Genomic DNA, 22,087 nt, shown 5'->3' on the forward strand with positions numbered 1-22,087 from the left:
GTGTTTCTTGAAGGAAAAAGAAGGGGTTAATGGTTATTACTAACCTTTATATTGTCCCATGTAAGTTATACTTTATTACCAACATGAAATAGTTAGAAACCTTGCATGTAGTGAATTAAATTCTTAGGTTCTTTTAGTTCTGTTGATATTTTTTTTTTCTGCTTTATACATAATATATTGTATTTGTTCCTTATGTTTGCTTACTAACTTTTTATGCTGTGGATGTTATTGACTGAGGCTGATCCACATGTTATACATTTAGTGTGTACACACGACAACAATATGTCATCCTGGTCCCCGTTGTCGTGTACAGACGACAAAATAATAGGCCGTCTCATCCCCGTTGTCGTGTACACACGACAACAGACTTTGGTGTAACTTGTCTTATGTTTAGCTGGTTATCGCAAGCGACAATCGCGTAATACAATTATTTGTCGCTAAAATCAGCACCAATCAGTTTGAAAGAAATAGTTTTATAGGTGCAGAGTACACAATTTATAGTTTGTGACCTATTGTTTTCGAATCTGCCGCAAGATGTTTTCATTTGGTGATTCAAAAAGGGCTGATCCATGTGTTATACATTGAGTGTTATTGACCCCTAAAGGGCTTATCCATGTGTTATACATTTAGTGTTATTAACCCCTAAAGGGCTGATCCACATGCTATACATTGAGTGTTATTGACCCCTAAAGGGCTTATCCATGTGTTATACATTTAGTGTTATTAACCACTAAAGGGCTGTTCCATGTGTTATACATTTAGTGTTATTAACCCCTAAAGGGCTGATCCACATGCTATACATTGAGTGTTATTGACCCCTAAAGGGCTGTTCCATGTGTTATACATTTAGTGTTATTAACCCCTAAAGGGCTGATCCAAATGCTATACATTGAGTGTTATTAACCATACATTGAGTGTTACTAACCCGTAAAGGGCTGTTCCATGTGCTATACATTTAGTGTTATTAATCCCTAAAGGGCTGTTCCATGTGTTATGCATTGAGTGTTATTAAGCCCTAAAGGGCTGTTCCATTTGTTTTACATTTAGTGTTATTAACCGCTAAAGGGCTGATCCACATTTTATACATTTAGTGTTATTCACCCCTAAAGGGCTGATCCACATGTTATACATTTAGTGTTACTAACCCCTTAAGGGCTGTTCCATGTGTTATACATTTAGTGTTATTAACCCCTAAAGGACTGATCCACATGCTATACATTGAGTGTTACTAGCCCCTAAAGGGCTGATCCACATGTTATACATTTAGTGTTACTAACCCCTAAAGGGGTGTTCCATGTGTTATACATTTAGTGTTATTAATCCCTAAAGGGCTTATCCATGTGTTATACATTTAGTGTTATTAACCCCTAAAGGACTGATCCACATGCTATACATTGAGTGTTATTGACCCCTAAAGGGCTTATCCATGTGTTATACATTTAGTGTTATTAAACCCTAAAGGACTGATCCACATGCTATACATTTAGTGTTATTAACCCCTAAAGGGCTGATCCACATTTTATACATTTAGTGTTATTAACCCCTAAAGGTCTGATCCACATGTTATACATTGAGTGTTATTAACCCCTAAAGGACTGATCAACATGTTATACATTTAGTGTTACTAACCCCTTAAGGGCTGTTCCATGTGTTATACATTTAGTGTTATTAATCCCTAAAGGGCTTATCCATGTGTTATACATTTAGTGTTACTAACCCCTAAAGGACTGATCCACATGTTATATATTTAGTGTTATTAACCCCTAAAGGACTGATCCACATGTTATACATTGAGTGTTACTAACCCCTAAAGGGTTGTTCCATGTGTTATACATTTAGTGTTACTAACCCCTAAAGGACTGATCCACATGCTATACATTGAGTGTTATTAACCCCTAAAGGACTGATCCATGTGTTATACATTGAGTGTTACTAACCCCTAAAGGGTTGTTCCATGTGTTATACATTTAGTGTTATTAATCCCTAAAGGGCTGATCCACATGTTATACATTTAGTGTTATTAACCACTAAAGGGCTGATCCACATGTTATACATTTAGTGTTATTAACCCCTAAAGGGCTTATCCATGTGTTATACATTTAGTGTTACTAACCCCTAAAGGGCTGATCCACGTGTTATACATTGAGTGTTACTAACCCCTAAAGGACTGATCCACATGTTATACATTTAGTGTTATTAACCCCTAAAGGACTTATCCACATGTTATACATTTAGTGTTACTAATCCCTAAAGGACTGTTCCACGTGTTATACATTTAGTGTTATTAACCCCTAAAGGACTTATCCACATGTTATACATTTAGTGTTACTAATCCCTAAAGGACTGTTCCACGTGTTATACATTTAGTGTTATTAACCCCTAAAGGGCTTATCCATGTGTTATACATTTACTGTTACTAACCCCTAAAGGGCTGATCCACGTGTTATACATTTAGTGTTACTAATCCCTAAAGGACTGTTCCACGTGTTATACATTTAGTGTTATTAACCCCTAAAGGTCTGATCCACATGCTATACATTGAGTGTTACTAACCCCTAAAGGACTGATCCACATGTTATACATTTACTGTTATTAACCCCTAAAGGACTGATCCACATGTTATACGTTTAGTGTTATTAACCCCTAAAGGACTGATCCACATGTTATACATTTAGTGTTATTAACCCCTAAAGGTCTGATCCACATGCTATACATTGAGTGTTACTAACCCCTAAAGTGCTGTTCCATGTGTTATACATTTAGTGTTATTAACCCCTAAAGGACTTATCCACATGTTATACATTTAGTGTTACTAATCCCTAAAGAGCTTATCCACATGCTATACATTGAGTGTTATTGACCCCTAAAGGACTGATCCACATGCTATACATTGAGTGTTATTAACCCCTAAAGGACTGATCCATATGTTATACATTGAGTGTTATTAATCCCTAAAGGGCTTATCCATGTGTTATACATTTAGTGTTATTAATCCCTAAAGGGCTTATCCATGTGTTATACATTGAGTGTTATTAATCCCTAATGGACTGATCCATATGTTATACATTGAGTGTTATTAATCCCTAAAGGGCTTATCCATGTGTTATACATTAAGTGTTATTAACCCCTAAAGGGCTGATCCATGTGATATACATTGAGTGTTATTAACCCCTGGACACATTGAGTGTTATTGGCCCCTAGAGGGGCTAATCAAAATGTTCAACATTGAGTGTAATTGACGTCTAAAGGGGCTGATCCACATTTCATACATTGAGTGTTTTTGACCCCTAAAGGGGCTGATCCACCTGTTATACAGTGAATATCATTTTCACCTAGTCGGACCAACTTCCATGCTAGAAAAATAAGATTTATATACCCCTAAAGAGATTGACTAACATGATTGATATATATCAGGAGAGGGCTTGTATAGGCATTACACCTGTTGCCCAATTCCATTTGAAATTTGTATAAGATGCAATATTCAATAAAAAAAAATGTGAAATGAAATATATATCAGGAACTATTGGCCCCTTATGGAAGCTGATCCACATTTTGAAACAATCAATGTTATTTATATGTTATCATACAATGCAAGTTATTGCATAAAGAGAAGGGCTGACCAAGATGCCATACATTGAATGTTATTGAGCCTGAAAAGGGGCTGATTCACTTTGTATACAGTGTTATAAACTCCTAAATGGGATGATCTACAAGTTAAAGTGTTTTTGACCCCTATGGAAGTTGCCCCACTTCTTACTCAGTGTCATTAACCGATATAGTGGCTGACCCACATGTTATACAACGTGTGGCAATGACTCCCTAAAGGGGCTGACCCACGTGTTATACAACGTGTGGCAATGACTCCCTAAAGGGGCTGAACCACATGTTGGCCCCTTACCATGCTGACCGACTTGTTATAGCTATTTTCCACACAGAGATGATGCTATCTAACAGAGCTATTTACTATAGTACTTACCACTACTGTATTAAGTATTTTGATCTTTAAAATCTTCATACGTAAAGAGAGAATAAAGTGGGAGGTTATTATCAAATAATTTAAGGAATTCAGGAAAATAGGATAAACTTTTCGGTCTTTCAAAAGATGAGTTGACCAGACAACATCAAATCGGGAGTTTCAGCAAATTTAATCCAGTTTACATAATTCGGTCCAATAGATGGGAAGTCATCAGAACATCATTACGGTCTTTGACAGCCATCAGCAAAAAATAAATAAACCTAGATATTATGCCTCTCATTCGATTTTCCAACTCGCTTAACATAAACATATATCAAGGTCCTTTTTTTCTGGGGTTTTATTTTTTTTATTTTTTTTTATTTCCTTTATACTTTTCCCTCAATTCATCGTTAAACCCTATCATAATGCCTAAGTTTTTCTTGACAACTGGTGGCAGTATATATAACAAGGTTTTACTGTACAAAGATTTATATGTTCTGGGGAGTTAGCTAGACTGTCCCCTTGTCTCTAGAATATTGAAATATTTAGAAGAAAATATAAATAGTTTTGAGCACTTGGATGTCCTTAGTTCTCAAACTAGGGGGAGATAAGCTATTAGTAAAATGCAGCTGATAAATTCTTCATAAAAACTTAGGGGCTGGTAGCCAGTGTACTGAGGAGTCTATCCCTAATATTTAAAGTCCTGTGAAATGGGAAGGGCCCTTTAGAGACCTGTGATAGTACCCTAGGGTGTTAAGGACCTTTGGGGCTGGGAGGAAATCCCTACAGTCAACAACAGGGTTCTATTACATCACCGACAGCAATAATTGGATTTAGGTCACAGATGGTCATTATCGATGACCATTCATCTGACCACTACCCACCAGTCCCATTTCCTGTCCTAGGCAGATAATGTTCAGCTAATTTGACCAGGAATGTTGACCATCGGCCATAAATCTGTTGGTTCACAATATGTCCTAACAGAATCAAGGTCGAATCATAACTTAAAAGGACTCCTGTGTTTGAGTTGGAATTACAGGGCTAATGCAATTTCTGCTATTGGTAGATTATCTAAGATGCAAGGTATCTCTTTTATTGAGCAAGCATTACGGACGTTAGTTTGATTTGTTGAGGGTTTGGGATTTGTAAAGATTATAAAGCGGAAATAGCCCACCATTACCGTAGATGGCTTTTGATCGGCACACTTGGGACCAAATGCAAGCGGAAATAAAAATGACAGGACAACATTATCTATGCTGATTTAAGTGGCAGAATTACATCTCTTGGATATCACAACTTTTGAAATTTAACATTTCGTTATCATTAGATAATATATTGGTTCACTTCAAAAAAACAAATCATCAGGATTCGGTAGGATTAAACATTTTCAAGAGCTTGTTTGATTTCCTGTCTCCTATACATTTATCATTATTGAAGTTTTTATAAATAAGAAACTTAAAAGAAAAAAATAGGAACTTTCGGAGGGAGGACGGGGGGGATGTTAATTGCAATTCGCATCATCTTTACAGCATCCATCAGGACAACATTTTGTAATTCCAGCTCTTTCAGAAGGTGCTTGGCCTGATTATGAATGAGATAAAGAAATGAAGGCTCTTTCAAATCCTGAAGAGAGCTGCAAATGGGTGAATTTGGGGGAAAATATCTACTAAACTAATGAAGATATTTCAGATTTAACACAGCCTAGAGATTATACTGTTAGAAGGTTATTTGTTTTCATTGAAAAATCTTCAAGTTCCTTTGACACTTTTAACTTTTCTGTGCCCAATTGGTCACCTCTAACTGGATTTTGTTTTATTTATTCCTTGAGGTCATTACTGGCAACAATTTAAAGTTGACATAGAAACCTTTCGGGTTAAGTGAGCTGTGTTGTACCCTTTCTGTAGTTAGTGGCGTTTTGATGTATACTCTGCCCTATGTGTACCTGATAGGTGTTGTGGATTTTAGTGGGTACGGTTGTTGTATACTCTGCCCTATGTCTACCTGATAGGGTTTGTGGGTTTTAGTGGGTAGGGGTGGTGTATACTCTGCCCTATGTCTACCTGCTAGGTGTTGTGGATTTTAGTGGGTACGGCTGTTATATATATTCTGTTCCGTTTGTGTACCTGATATGGTTTGTGGGTTTTAGTGGGTAGGGTTTTTGTATACTCTGCCCTATGTCTACCTGATAGGGGTTGTGGATTTTAGTGGGTAGGGTTGTTGTATATATTCTGTACCGTTTGTGTACCTGATAGGGTTTGTGGGTTTTAGTGGGTAGGGTTATATATATTCTGTACTGTTTGTGTACCTGATAGGGTTTGTGGGTTTTAGTGGGTAGGGTTGTTGTATACTCTGCCCTATGTCTACCTGATAGGGTTTGTGGATTTTAGTGGGTAGGGTTGTTATATATATTCTGTACCGTTTGTGTACCTGATAGGGTTTGTGGGTTTTAGTGGGTACGGTTGTTATGTATACTTAACCCTCTTTGTACCTGGTAGGGTTGGTAGGGTTATGTATACTGAACCCTCTCTGTACCTGGCAGGGTTTGTGGGTTTTAGTTGGTACGGGTGTAATGTATACTGTACCCTCTCTGTGCCTGGCAGGGTTTGTGGGTTTTAGTGGGTAGGGTTGTTATATATATTCTGTACCGTTTGTGTACCTGATAGGGTTTGTGGATTTTAGTGGGTAGGGGTGTTATATATATTCTGTACCGTTTGTGTACCTGATAGGGTTTGTGGATTTTAGTGGGTACGGTTGTTAGGTATACTTAACCCTCTTTGTACCTGGCAGGGTTGGTAGGGTTATGTATACTGAACCCTCTCTGTACCTGGCAGGGTTTGTGGGGTTTAGTGGGTACGGTTGTTATTTATACTTAACCCTCTTTGTCCCTGGTAGGGTTGGTAGGGTCATGTATACTGAACCCTCTCTGTACCTGGCAGGGTTTGTGGGTTTTAGTTGGTACTGTTGTAATGTTTACTGTACCCTCTCTGTACCTGGTAGGGTTTGTGGGTTTTAGTGGGCGGTGTGCCAGTTGGCAGACCAGAGCTTCGCTTTCCATTCATGCACCTCCATCAATGAAGAGTCCCTGTAGAGACTGCCAGCTTCTGTTTTACAATTACCCACACAGACTTGTGTTATGATGTAGGTTCACCATTGATCACCTATGGGGCTCGGAGAACATTCTCTTCGACAAAGCTTTCTGCTCTGTACTGACGTAGAAAACCTACTCAAACACACTCTCAGTAAATTAACATTCTCCCCACTAGTATTGATGTGGGCTCCGTATCTCCTGCTCTTGTTCTCAGAGCTGTTGGCCAGTCAGTAATGAGTAGAGTAATTATACATCTGAATATTCAGAAGAATTGCAGAAGAATCAGTTTCTACCAAAATACATGAGTCGGAATATTTATATTAATGGCTACACATGAACCAGAATATGCATATACAATTAATCATGAATATAAAAAATCATGAATATGTTTATTCCCAGGAATTTTACCTAATTAGGTCCATCCCATACCTGTATTTTAACTAGAATGGATTTTTAGGCTGGGAAACTTTCGCTCAGTCAAATATTCGCCCTTTGCTGATAAAATCCATGTTTGTCCGGTGTTAATTTTGTAATTATTATATATTGTATGCTGTGTACTTATATAAATGATAAATTCACCCTCATTGTGGAAGTGAAAAGTTGAAAGTTAAACTGCTGCAAACATTTTCCAATATGCAGTAAGTATATCTCCTATGCTCTCAAATTGGCATATGAGTACCTGTATGGATCGCAAAGTGTTGCTATGGATACCAATAGTCGTCTCGATATTCTTAAAAATCACAATACCTGTAATCACGAATCTAAATAACTGATACAATCATGTGTATACTTACTTACCAAGCTATCAAATTTTCATTGAGGAAAAAACTGAATGCGAAATCTAAAAAGTTTGAGAAGTACTTACATGTACAATGACCCCTATGTAATTGACACAAACAAAATGTAAAATGTCATGGTTTAAGTTATTTCCTGCCAAATTCATGTTATTGCTGCTATATTCATACAACTTTTTTTTAAAGCACAGGCCTTTTTAGGGAACCAGAACACCTTGAAATTATTCCCGGTAATATTGCAGGAAATCTTCACCCCTACAAATATCATAACCTACAACGCACTGGGTGTTTCACTGTGATGGAACCAAGATGATTTTATGAAAATGGATAAAAATCTTTGCTAGAGTAAAAGGGCAAGTAACTCTAGACAGAAAAGGTCCAGCTGATCGAAATTCTTCTTTATTGGAGGTACACATTAATGAGCGGCGAGGGTCTCCCCTTATGTTGTTATACGCAATGAATTAATTTGTGCAAAAATCAAGATGTAGATAATTGTGTTGATTACAAATGATGAAAATTCAGGAGCCTTCCTCCAAAATATAGACATTACAAGTACAATATGTGCTAGTACTAGTGCTTCTCCTGGCCATTTTCGGAAATTGCCACCTGGCTGAAATTTAGATTTTTTTGTGCGATGCAAATGAGAAATTGGAAAAGTCTGGCTTACATAATACAAAGAATCAAAATCATTTCCAGATTTGTTTTGCTCTCAAGTGAAAAACACGAACAAATTGAGAATTTTTCAGACTTGATTGGGAAAATACACAACCTACACAATTGGGAATGGGACTGAAATCGGCCACACTGACTACCCTGTAATCATAAACCTAAATGATCACTGCAAGAGAAATGTGTTATGTATATTGTGATCTGTATAAAGTATGTGGAATATTAATAGTAGAATGATTACAATATAGTTTAAAGTTCCAAATAATGTCCTTATTTATTGGATTTTGAAATATTTTTTTAAGACATCAATTTTTTACCCATTTTCCATTCTTGTATTTAGGGAGTAATTTATTGGTTGCCAAAATAAATATTTGAGGGGGTGATTTTGCTGGATATTTTATGAGGATTAAAATATATTTGCAAAATGTATTGGGTGTTTTTCTCCCTGTATGCCCCCCTAGGCATGCATAATAAGTTCAAAAACAATTTAACAGAGTCCTGTAGGGGTTGTCAGACAAGTACAGAAGTCTAAGGCATGTTTCTTGTACAGTAAAATTCTTGTAACATAATATATTTGATTTTCATAAATTTATCTTATAGAATATATCCGTAGTTCAAATATAAACAGGACTTGCATACATTTTTTATTAAACAACAAAACGAGCTTTAGGCCTTGTTTTTTCCTTACATATTTTTTCACACATTATGTAGAATGAATTTTACATAAATGACTGAAACTGAAATATGGGGATAGGGCTTTATATATATATTTTCTATAAAAACTTGGAAATATTTTGTTAACTCAATTACTGTTGATTGTGAAATACTGTGAACCAGCAGAAATACTGGATATAAATTTTACATGAAATTACTGAAACTGAAATATCGGGATAGGGTTTTAAACATAGGGATAGGGTTTTAGATAAAATAATGTCAGATTTATATATATTTTCTTGAAACATTTGGAAATATTTTGATAACTCAGTTACTGTTGATTTAAAAATAGTGTGAACTAGCAGAAATGGCTGGATTGAGAGATGGGCTGAATTATTAAAAGAAAAGGGCCAGTCCTCTGTAAACACTGGTTAGATGGTGAGACAACCAGATTAGTGTTGGCTGGATTAACCAGGCCAGACTGTATCCGCTGAAAACCTGAGCAATTTAAACTTACTTATGGCTGTAGACTTGGTTAGGAAAGCATTGCTGTGCTAATGAAGATTTTTATCAGACAGAATTAAGGTATAGTGTGCCAGGGTGCTCTGGCTTGATACCTGGTCCGTATTACAGCCCTAATGGAAACCTAGTTCTCCCCAGTTAAACAGGATATACCAACAGAGATGTAACCGTCACACAAAGAGAAATGGAGCTGGCTACAGGAAACCTAGGTTTCAGGTGTGAGGTCAGGGGGGTTACACTATTGCGCTGCAATATGTAATAGGATTATTTGGCAAAAGTCTTCAATTTGTGGTCGGAACACTGACTAGGACCCCACATAGTAAAACTCTGTTTTTAGGAGTAAATGATAAATGAGATTTAACAGGGAAGATTGGGTAAAATAAATTTAGATTCCCTTAAACCTGTTGTCAAATACCACAGCTTTTGTCTATACACAAAGATATCATTTTCCAGGTTTTTCCCTAATGTTTTTGAAACAGACCAAAGGACAACAAAAACTGTCCATTTTTTGTAAATTTACATACAAGTGTATCAGGAAAACTGAAACTAAACAGGGTCTTTAGGAAAACCCTGACCTCCTATATATATATATATATATATATCCAAAAACTTTACCAGAGAGACTACCTGACTATTCCCTTAATCCTGTCTTTTGAGATCGCCTTCCGTCACTACCATGAAAACCTGCCTTGAAAAAAACACCATCTACTGTGTATGTCACCTAACACCTAAGAGATCACGCCTACCTTTTATCTGAACCTACTTTAAAAGACCACAATTTATATCTGTACCCAAAAATATGTCCTTACAAACCTCCTTTCCTTTCCATGATTTAACATGTTTTAATTGACAACTTAATATCTTAATCCTAAAACTTCTAGAGACAGACCACACCTGTCTACATAAACCTTAAACCTGTCTAGAGAGACCACACCTGTCTACATAGCCTTAAACCTGTCTATAGATACCACACCTGTCTACATAAACATTAAACCTGTCTATAGAGACCACACCTGTCTTCATAACCTTAAACCTGTCTAGAGATACCACACCTGTCTACATAAACCTGAAACCTGTCCAGAGAGACCATATCTGTCTACATAAACCTGAAACCTGTCTATAGAGACCACACTTGTCTACATAAACATTAAACCTGTCTATAGAGACAACACCTGTTTACATAAACCTGAAACCTGTCTAGAGAGACCACACCTGTCTTCATAAACATTAAACCTGTCTAGAAAGACCACACCTGTCTGCATAAACTTTCTGCCTAGAGAGACCACACCGGTCTACATAGCACTGAATCTTCTTAAAACAGACCACACCTGTCTACAGAACCTTGAACCTGTCTTGAGATACAACAACTGTCTACATAACTAAAACTTCTTGAGACAGACCACACATGTCTACATAACCCTGAAACATGTACAAAGAGATCATACCTGTCTACATAATCCTGAAAAGTGTCCAGTCAGAGACCACACATGCTTACTGAAACCTGTCTAGAGAGACTACACTTGTCTACATAAACCTTAAACCTGTCTACAGAGAACACCTGTCTACATAATGTTAAACCTGTCTACAGAGAACACCTGTCTACATAATGTTAAACCTGTCTACAGAGAACACCTGTCAACATTACATTGAAACCTGTCCAATCAGAGACCACACCTATCTACATGAGCCTAAAACCTGTCCAGAATGACCACACCTGCCTACATAACCCTCAAATCTTTCTAGAGAGACCATACTTATCTATATGACCCTAAAACCTCTCAAGAGAGACCACACCTGTCTACCACACCTCGCTGTATATTTCAAAACTGTCTAGAAAGATCACACCTGTCTACATATTCTAACACCAGAATGACCTCCTTCCTTCTCAACTCTAAAACTTCTGATTCAGTGATTTTTGTATTAATTTAGAGAACTTCTATACAGGTCTAGAAGTTATATACTCTCTGAAATAGATGTTACAAAGTTTTCTTCTGAAATGGTTTAAGGTTTCACTCTGGGGGCAAGAGGAGACAAGTAACAGAATACATGTAATAAAGTCATGAATCTCGGGAGTGGTTTATGTTTAAACCACATGTGTTAACAATAGCCTTTAAATTAGACTTCAATCTTTACAGGGGGTCTGGGATTTCTGAGGAGGGAGGAGTTAGATGGGCTCCAGATATAGAGGTCTCATTGGGGTCCCGATCCTGAAATATAATAACAGCCATATATTAAGTATATATAAGAGCGGGAGGAAACCTGAGAAAAATCCATTTCCAATAAATGTCCATTTATTTAAAAAGGATACTGTGCTGATTCACTGTGTCTACAGCGTACTATCATCTCCCAGGAACGTTATCTTATCAATCTTCCCCATTAGCTGTATCACCTCTTCATCACAGTTGTATAATTATATGTTTAAACATGTAATGTAATACGAGTTTTATAAAGTAACACCTTGCTGCTGTACAACACCTGTCTTCGGTACAGTTACACCTTGGTATAGTAACATCTTGCTACAATTACATCTTGTTTCAATGGCACCTTGCAACAGTAACAACTTAATAGAATGACACCTTGCTACAGTACTCCTTGCTTAAATGGCACCTTGTTATAACAACATCTTAGTACAGTGACACTTTGCTACAGTGACACTTTGCTACAGTGATACTTTGCTATAGCACACCTTGCTTAAATGACACCTTGTTATAACAACACCTTAGTTCAGTGACACTTTGCTACAGTACACCTTGCTTAAATGGCACCTTGTTATAACAACACCTTAGTACAGTGACACATTGCTACAATGACACGTTGATAAAGTGACACCTGGCTTTAATGGCACCTTTTTATAACAACACCTTAGTACAGTGACACTTTAATACAGTACACCTTGCTAAAATGGCACCTTATTATAGCAACACCTTAGTACAGTGATACTTTGCTACAATGACAAGTTGATAAAGTGACACATTGCTACCATGACACTTTGCAGTACACCTTGCTTAAATGACACCTTGTTATAACAACATCTTAGTACAGTGACACTTTGCTACAGTGATACTTTGCTATAGTACACCTTGCTTAAATGACAACTTATTATAACAACACCTTAGTACAGTGACACTTTGCTACAGTACACCTTGCTTAAATGAAACCTTGTTATAACAACACCTTAGTTCAGTGACACTTTGCTACAGTACACCTTGCTTAAATGGCACCTTGTTATAACAACACCTTAGTACAGTGACACATTGTTACAATGACACGTTGATAAAGTGACACCTGGCTTTAATGGCACCTTTTTATAACAACACCTTAGTACAATGACACTTTAATACAGTACACCTTGCTAAAATGGCACCTTATTATAGCAACACCTTAGTACAGTGATACTTTGCTACAATGACAAGTTGATAAAGTGACACATTGCTACCATGACACTTTGCAGTACACCTTGCTTAAATGACACCTTGTTATAACAACATCTTAGTACAGTGACACTTTGCTACAGTGATACTTTGCTATAGTACACCTTGCTTAAATGACACCTTATTATAACAACACCTTAGTACAGTGACACTTTGCTACAGTACACCTTGCTTAAATGAAACCTTGTTATAACAACACCTAAGTACAGTGACACCTTGCTGCAATGACACTTTTCTACAGTAACATTTTGCTGCAATGACACCTTGTGTGCTGTAATGAAACCTTACAGCAATAAAAACTTAATAAAATGACACCATGGTTCAGTGACACATAGCTACAATTATATCTTGTTACAAAAACATCTTGTTACAATGACATCTTCCTAAAATGAAACTTTGTTACAACATCACCTTGCTACAAGGACATTATAACAAAAACACCATGCTTAAATGACCCCTTGCTACAATGAAATAATAACAAAAAAAACTTGCTGAAATGACACCTTATTACAGTGATACTTTCTACAGTAACACATTGCTATAATGACACCTTGCTTAAGTGACAATTTCTACAATGACACTTTCTACAGTGATACATTGCCACAATGACACCTAAGTACCGTGACACTTTCTACAGTGATACATTGCTACAATTACACTGTAGTACAGTGACACTTTCTACAGTGATACGTTACTACAATGACACCTTAGTACAATGACACTTTCTACAATGACACCTTAGTACAGTGACACTTTCTACAGTGATACGCTACTACAATGACACCTTAGTACAATGACACTTCCTACAGTGATACATTACTACAATGACACCATAGTACAATGACACTTTCTTCAGTGATACATTACTACAATGACACTTTCTACAGTGATACATTACTACAATGACAACTTAGTACAATGACACTTTCCACCTTAGAACAGTGACACTTTCTTCAGTGATACATTACTACAATGACACCTTAGTACAATGACACTTTCTACAGTGACACATTGCTACAATGACACCTTAGTACAATGACACTTTCTACAGTGACACATTGCTACAATGACACCTTAGTACAATGACACTTTCTACAGTGACACATTGCTACAATGACACCTTAGTACAATGACACTTTCTACAGTGATACATTGCTACAATGACACCTTAGTACAGTGACACTTTCTACAATAACCCTTTCTACAATGATACCTTAGTACAGTGACACTTTCTACAGTGATACATTGCTACAATGACACCTTAGTACAGTGACGCTTTCTACAATGACACTTTCTACAATGACACCTTAGAACAGTGACACTTTCTACAATGACACTTTCTACAATGACACCTTAGAACAGTGCCACTTTCTACAGTGATACATTACTACAATGACACCTTAGTAAAATGACACTTTCTACAATGATACATTACTACAATGACACCTTAGTACAATGACATTTTCTACAATGATACATTACTACAATGACACCTTAGTACTGTGACACTTTCTACAGTGATACATTACTACAATGACACCTTAGTACAGTGACACTTTCTACAGTGATACATTGCTACAATGACACCTTAGTACAGTGACACTTTCTACAATGACACTTTCTACAATGACACCTTAGAACAGTGACACTTTCTACAGTGATACATTACTACAATGACACATGGCTAAAGTGATACTTTCAACACTGATACGTTACTACAATGACACCTTAGTACAATGACACTTTCTACGGTGATACATTACTACAATGACACCTCAGTACAATGACACTTTCTACAGTAATACATTACTACAATGACACCTCAGTACAATGACACTTTCTACAGTGACACATTGCTACAATGACAGCTTAGTACAATGACACTTTCTACAGTAATACATTACTACAATGACACCTTAGTACAGTGAAACTTTCTACAGTGATACATTGCAACAATGACACCTTAGTACAATAACACTTTCTACAGTGATACATTGCAACAATGACACCTTAGTACAATGACACTTTATACAGTGATACATTACTACAATGACACCTTAGTACAATTACACTTTCTACAGTTATACATTGCTACAATGACACCTTAGAACAGTGACCCTTTCTACAGTGATACATTACTACAATGAAACCTTAGTACAATGACATTTTATACAATGATACATTACTACAATGACACCTTAGTACAATAACACTTTCTACAGTGATACATTGCTACAATGACACCTTAGTACAGTGACACCTTAGTACAGTGATACATTACTACAATGACACCTTAGTACAGTGACACTTTCTACAGTGATACATTACTACAATGACACCTTAGTAGAATGACATTTTCTACAATGATACATTACTACAATGACACATTAGTACAATGACACTTTCTACAGTGATACATTGCTACAATGACACCTTAGAACAGTGACACTTTCTACAATGACACCTTAGAACAGTGACACTTTCTACAGTGATACATTGCTACAATGACACCTTAGTACAATGACACTTTCTACAATGATACCTTAGTACAGTGATACTTTCTACAGTGATGCATTGCTACAATGACACCTTAGTACAGTGAAACTTTCTACAGTGATACATTGCTACAATGACACCTTAGTACAGTGAAACTTTCTACAGTGATACATTGCTACAATTACACTGTAGTACAGTGACACTTTCTACAGTGATACATTACTACAATGACACCTTAGTACAGTGATACATTGCAACAATGACACCTTAGTTCCGTGACACTTTCTACAATGATACATTCCTGCAATGACACCTTAGTACTATGACACTTTCTACAATGATACCTTAGTACAGTGACACCTTAGTACAATGACAATTTCTACAGTGATACCTTAGTACAGTGAGACTTTCTACAGTGATACCTTAGTACAGTGAGACTTTCTACAGTGATGCATTGCTAAAATGACACCTTAGTACAGTGACACTTTCTACAGTGATACATTAATACAATGACACCTTAGAACAATGACACTTTCTACAATGATACATTACTACAATGACACCTTAGTACTGTGACACTTTCTACAATGATACCTTAGTACAGTGATACTTTCTACAGTGATGAATTGCTACAATGCCACCTTAGTACAGTGAAACTTTCTACTATGATACATTACTACAATGACACATTAGTACTGTGACACTTTCTACGATACATTACTACAATGACACCTTAGTACAGTGAAACTTTCTACAATGATACCTTAGTACAATGACACTTTCTACAATGACACCTTAGTACAGTAACACTTTCTACAGTGATACATTGCTACAATGGCACCTTGCAACAACAACACATTGCTAAAATGACAACTAGATAAAATGACACCTTGTTAGTAACACCTTAGAGTTTGTATTTCGCGGTTCCATCCACAGTGAAGGCAAAGGGACCTTACTCTTAATTGGAATTTTCACAAAATAGGACACAATATTTTCATTGGAGCAGAGGAAGTAATGTCCCACATTTTCTTTTCTTCAGAAAATGTTGCTTCTTTTTTTGCTTATAGATGTTGGACAGAAGGGATAAATGTATGATAATATAATAATTAACCCTTTCACCCCTATGTAGCTTTAGTATACTCTGCCATTCATTGATATGGATGAGTCCGTTATGGTCTACAGTGGTGCAACAGATATGTTCAAGTTAATGAATTGTCATTTTGTATCTTCTGTTCTAACAGGTGAAAGCACTCCATGGTTTGGGGACAACGATAGATGTTATCCTAGTCAATGGAAAGCTTAGAGAAGGGGACCTGATGGTGGTACCTGGCACTGAGGGACCTATCGTCACACAAATCAGAGGGCTGCTCATGCCCCAACCCATGAGGGAACTCCGGGTCAAGGTCAGTATGTAGGGGTCACAGGTCAATGTAGTTATTCTAGTTGTGCTTTTTATTTTCTTTGAAAGTGTTAAGAAATATATAATCACTTAATATAAAATCACTATTTCCGCATGTTTTACAAGTGTAGTCACAAATTATATTGGATTTTACTGGAAAATTATTGCAGATATGTAAACATGGACTTATATATGGATATTTAATGTACTCAATAAAGACAATTTAAAATGAACAGTCTTTTGTCCTAGTTATGATGAAAGTTCCAATTTTATAGAAATATTATTTCAGTGTGCTAAACAATTTTGGTTTCTCTCCTCAAATAAATTGTTAATAATTTTGCATGTTTTTTGGGGGGGTCTTAAGAGGAAGGAACAGATTTGATTTTGAATCACTCTTAAATTAAATTGTCAGATTTGTCAAGAGTGGCTTTTCAAAAAAGAAAAAATAATTTCCTTGTAAATAACTCCTGGGTTTATATGGATGTGTTTGTTGTGTTCCAGAGTCAATGGGAACATCATAAGGAGGTCCTGGCTGCCCAGGGAGTGAAGATCATCGCCAAGGACATGGAGAAAGCTGTCGCAGGGCTACCTCTCTATGTTGCTAAGAACCAAGACGAAACAGAGTATTATAAGGTGAGAGGGAATAATTTTGTAACATTATCTGCTTTTTTCAGGGTTTTTCATCCTGTTTCCTTCTTTTTACGTGTTTCCATATTTCTTGGTAATCATCTTTTCACCTTGCATGTTGAAGTTTTGGTTCATATTTTTTCTTTCGTAAGCGGAATTCAAAATAAGAATAATACTGCATCAAGATTTAGGGTAAGGACAAAATCTTGTAATTTAAGATGGAATAGTGACATGGTTTGGTGTATGAAAATAGAGTTTAGATAACGTTGGGTTTGTTATAACAGTAAATATTTGATGATTTGTCCGTGCCTTGTTGAATGGGTTGGATTATTGGGAATATTTGACATGCAAAAAAGAAATGGGTTTCTCAGTATTTACGGGAGTGCATTTAAGTTTTTTAGAGGGTATTCTCCCCTGAAGCAATTTAATTTACCCATTTTCATTTTACATTTTCCCAATTCGAATGTTTAACATTTTACTACAATTATCAATATTTCCGTTTTGCTCCTGTAATTGTACATGGTGCAAAGAGTTAAGTACTTTATAAATGTCCTCAAAATCTTTCATCGTGATTATTGTTGTTCTCTTTGTAGATAAAAATCATATTCTCCATATTTTGTGAAAATGACGCTATAATTTACCAGTTAAATAAAGACACGGGTTACAGTGAAATAGAGTGCAAAAATCATTGTCCTCTCAAATGTTGAATAAAGTTGGCAGCTGAATGAGTGGTGACGGGTTTAACAAGACTGAAGTGGACGCTCTTCAATATCCATACATTTACTGTTAGAAGGAGATAATACTGTTTTGACTGTTTCATGTTTGATGTCAGGGCAGTGAAAAATGGGATTGATAATCACACATGCACTCACCAGCTCTTGAATGTCATGACTAAGCGAGAAAAAAATCATTATTGATAAACGGAGGTTAATTTTCTGGGTTGTAAATTCTCTATTGATTTGATGACTGCACCTCTAGGTCTGTTTGTACAATTTTACCAGTTTGTGGTTTGTCTCGCTAACAGGCCTGGCAAAATTCTAAACAAAAATTGTCAGGGTTCATTGTTCGAACGATATTCATTGTACGTAGTAATCAATATGTAAAAAGGTTCGTCCCGTATACTTTTTTGTCTGGGTTGTATAGGTGTAAGTGGAGAATTGCTACTAGTAATAATGCGTTGTCGACAGACCGTGACGAGTGATGGTGATAACTTCACTAGGTCAGTCGTAACCTCAAACCACAGACCTGCGATACACAAAACTTTTACGCTTTTGTTGCTCTTTCAACTTTTACAAATGAAATTTCTTTTCAAAACAGTACATACGAGCCAGCAGTATCGGATCTATTACCGTCCAATAAAAGGAAAAAAGGTTTTCAATTTAAATCACAATATTTATTTTTCTCTTGTTGAAAGGAATCGCATTGAATCACATTGTATAATGGGTCCATGATGTTGCAGTTTTTTTACCAAAGCAAGCGTGGGTCTTTATCTAGGAGAGGCAAGCTATTAGCTGTATTGTCTTGGCAAAATCTATGTTATCTTTGTAATCTGTGGATATAAGGCCCGTTAAAGGCTTTTTTGGGGAATGCTCTTAAATGACATTTTAAAGTTAGAAAATAATGAAGTGATGTGATGTTTAGGTAGAAGTTGAAAATTGATTGTTTATATGAAATATTTCATTGTTTACTCCAAAACTAGAGGAATGTAGAGCTTTGTACTGATGATGTCTAACTTTGGTGTACAGGGGGGTGTATGTCGCTAGCTACAGGTGCCCATGTATACATGTGTCCAAGAATAAAGGTTACTTAGTACACACACGTCTAAATATTTTCCAGTGAAAAAACCTGATCTGCTTTATTTCCCAAGACAAAACAAATTCTTTTTCCAAAATGGAGAATGGTTTAGAATTATCTTTTATGAAAATAATAGTATATATTTCTAAAATTCATACTGCCACATGCTGATGTAAACTTGAGGTAGAAAACAAACCACAAATAATATATAATTATAATATTAATAATAATATACAACATTTATATAGCGCCCTATTTAATTTGTGAAATTACTCTAAGGCGCTTTACAACATATGGAAATAGTAATGGTTATAATTGTGAAAACAAACAACAAAGGCTTGCAATCACTTTCATACATTTAACAAGCAATGTGCACATAATTGAACAAATAAAAGGGTGGTATTTACATGACGTCTTTGCAAAGATTCTAAAATGCAGACATGAAGAGGTGAGTTTTTATGTCCCTCTTGAACTTGGCTAGGGTATTTGACTTCCTAATAGCAGATGGTAAGCTATTCCACATCGTAGCCGAAACCCTCCCAAAGCATCTGTTAATATACTTTAAAACATGTATATAATGTGTACTGTTTCAGTTATTGTGCTGAAAAAATATTTCATTTCTTTCATTTCCTTCATCTTGTTTCCTAATATGTGCATATGGATGCATTATTTCATCAATGTATTAAAAAAATTGAGTATGCTAAAATAATTTATTAAACAGTACATTTACTGAATATCTTACCTGGATGTGAACAGGAATATGGGTGTCGTAAACTACAGGCATTTAATTATACAGGTGTCCAAATAAACAGGTGTTTACATAGGTATTACCTGGATGTGTAGAGATGTTTCTGTCATTGACTAGAGTTGTCTGAGTATACAGGTTTTTATGTAGGTATTACCTGGATGTGTAGAAATGTTTCTGTCATTAACTAGAGGTGTTGGTTATACAGGTATTTATGTAGGTATTTCCTGGATGTGTAGAGATGTTACTGTCACTGACTAGAGTTTTCTGAGTATACAGGTGTTTATGCAGGTATTACCTGGATGTGTAGTGTTGTTTCTGTCATTAACTAGAGGTGTCTGATTATACAGGTATTTATGTAGGTATTACCTGGATGTGTAGAGATGTTACTGTCACTGACTAGAGTTGTCTGAGTATACAGGTGTTTATGTAGGTATTACCTGGATGTGTAGAGATGTTTCTGTCATTAACTAGAGGTGTTGGTTATACAGGTATTTATGTAGGTATTACCTGGATGTGTAGAGATGTTTCTGTCATTAACTAGAGGTGTCTGAGTATACAGGTGTTTATGTAGGTATTACCTGGATATGTAGAGATGTTTCTGTCATTGACTAGAGTTGTCTGAGTATACAGGTGTTTATGTAGGTATTACTTGGATGTGTAGAGATGTTTCTGTCATTAACTAGAGGTGTCTGATTATACAGGTATTTATGTAGGTTTTACCTGGATGTGTAGAGATGTTTCTGTCAATAACTAGAGGTGTCTGATTATACAGGTATTTATGTAGGTATTACCTGGATGTGTAGGGGTGTTTCTGTCATTAACTAGAGGTGTCTGATTATACAGGTAGTTATGTAGGTATTACCTGGATGTGTAGAGATGTTTCTGTCAATAACTAGAGGTGTTTGATTATACAGGTATTTATGTAGGTATTACCTGGATGTGTAGAGATGTTTCTGTCATTAACTAGAGTTGTCCAAGTATACAGGTGTTTATGTAGATATTACCTGGATGTGTAGGGGTGTTTCTGTCATTAACTAGAGGTGTCTAATTATACAGGTATTTATGTAGGTATTACCTGGATGTGTAGAGATGTTTCTGTCATTAACTAGAGGTGTCTAATTATACACGTGTTTATGTAGGTATTACCTGGATATGTAAAGATGCTTCTGTCATTAACTAGAGTTGTCCAAGTATACAGGTGTTTATGTAGGTATTACCTGGATGTGTAGGGGTGTTTCTGTCATTAACTAGAGGTGTCAAAGTATACAGGTGTTTATGTAGGTATTACCTGGATATGTAGAGATGTTTCTGTCATTAACTAGAGGTGTCTGAGTATACAGGTGTTTATGTAGGTATTACCTGGATATGTAGATATGTTTCTGTCATTAACTAGAGGTGTCTGAGTATACAGGTGTTTTTTATAGATGGTACTTGGAGGTGTTGTGTAACATTATCTTCAGGTGTCTAAATATATAAGTGCAAAATATTGCTGATCATATCTGGATGTAGGTCGTTAACTACAGGTGTCCAAGTACACAGGTGTAATAGTGGTGGTTTAGTTGATTTGTGAAGATGAAATTTGATATGGTGGTCTTTGTTGGGTTTGTGACTACAGCTTTCAGCGCTGGTGTATGCAATCTGATATTTCCTGTCAGCTATATACAGGTATGGTGGTGTAAGGAGACCAGGTGTGCACGGTTTGTCAGCCTAGCCCTACAATAGAAGTTTGCTAATTCATTTAAACCTATGCAAGAGAAAATCTTTAGAAAGCTATTATTTAAGGGTGAAAGATATAAGATGTCTGGTGATTTTCAACATTTGTGTCAAGAAAGAAAGTTAAAAAAATCGAAGGATCTGCAGATGCAGTGTTTCTAAGTTACATCGACTGAAGCTATCCAGACTGATGGCAG

At 36.2% G+C, this 22,087-nt stretch overlaps 1 protein-coding gene across 1 annotated transcript in view; it reads left to right on the plus strand.

The window, feature by feature from the left end:
• Window positions 1–22,087, plus strand: part of LOC110459204 (eukaryotic translation initiation factor 5B-like) — an 87,523-nt gene that overhangs the window by 22,227 nt on the left and 43,209 nt on the right. Inside the window, exons 20-21 of the mRNA XM_021511345.1 lie at window positions 16,851–17,012; window positions 17,510–17,641. Of these exons, the coding sequence (XP_021367020.1) occupies window positions 16,851–17,012; window positions 17,510–17,641 (294 nt within the window). The remainder of the gene's footprint in view (window positions 1–16,850; window positions 17,013–17,509; window positions 17,642–22,087) is intronic.

The sequence above is a fragment of the Mizuhopecten yessoensis genome, unplaced genomic scaffold, assembly GCF_002113885.1.
Source record: "Mizuhopecten yessoensis strain PY_sf001 unplaced genomic scaffold, ASM211388v2 scaffold9987, whole genome shotgun sequence".
NCBI classification, from domain to species: domain Eukaryota; kingdom Metazoa; phylum Mollusca; class Bivalvia; order Pectinida; family Pectinidae; genus Mizuhopecten; species Mizuhopecten yessoensis.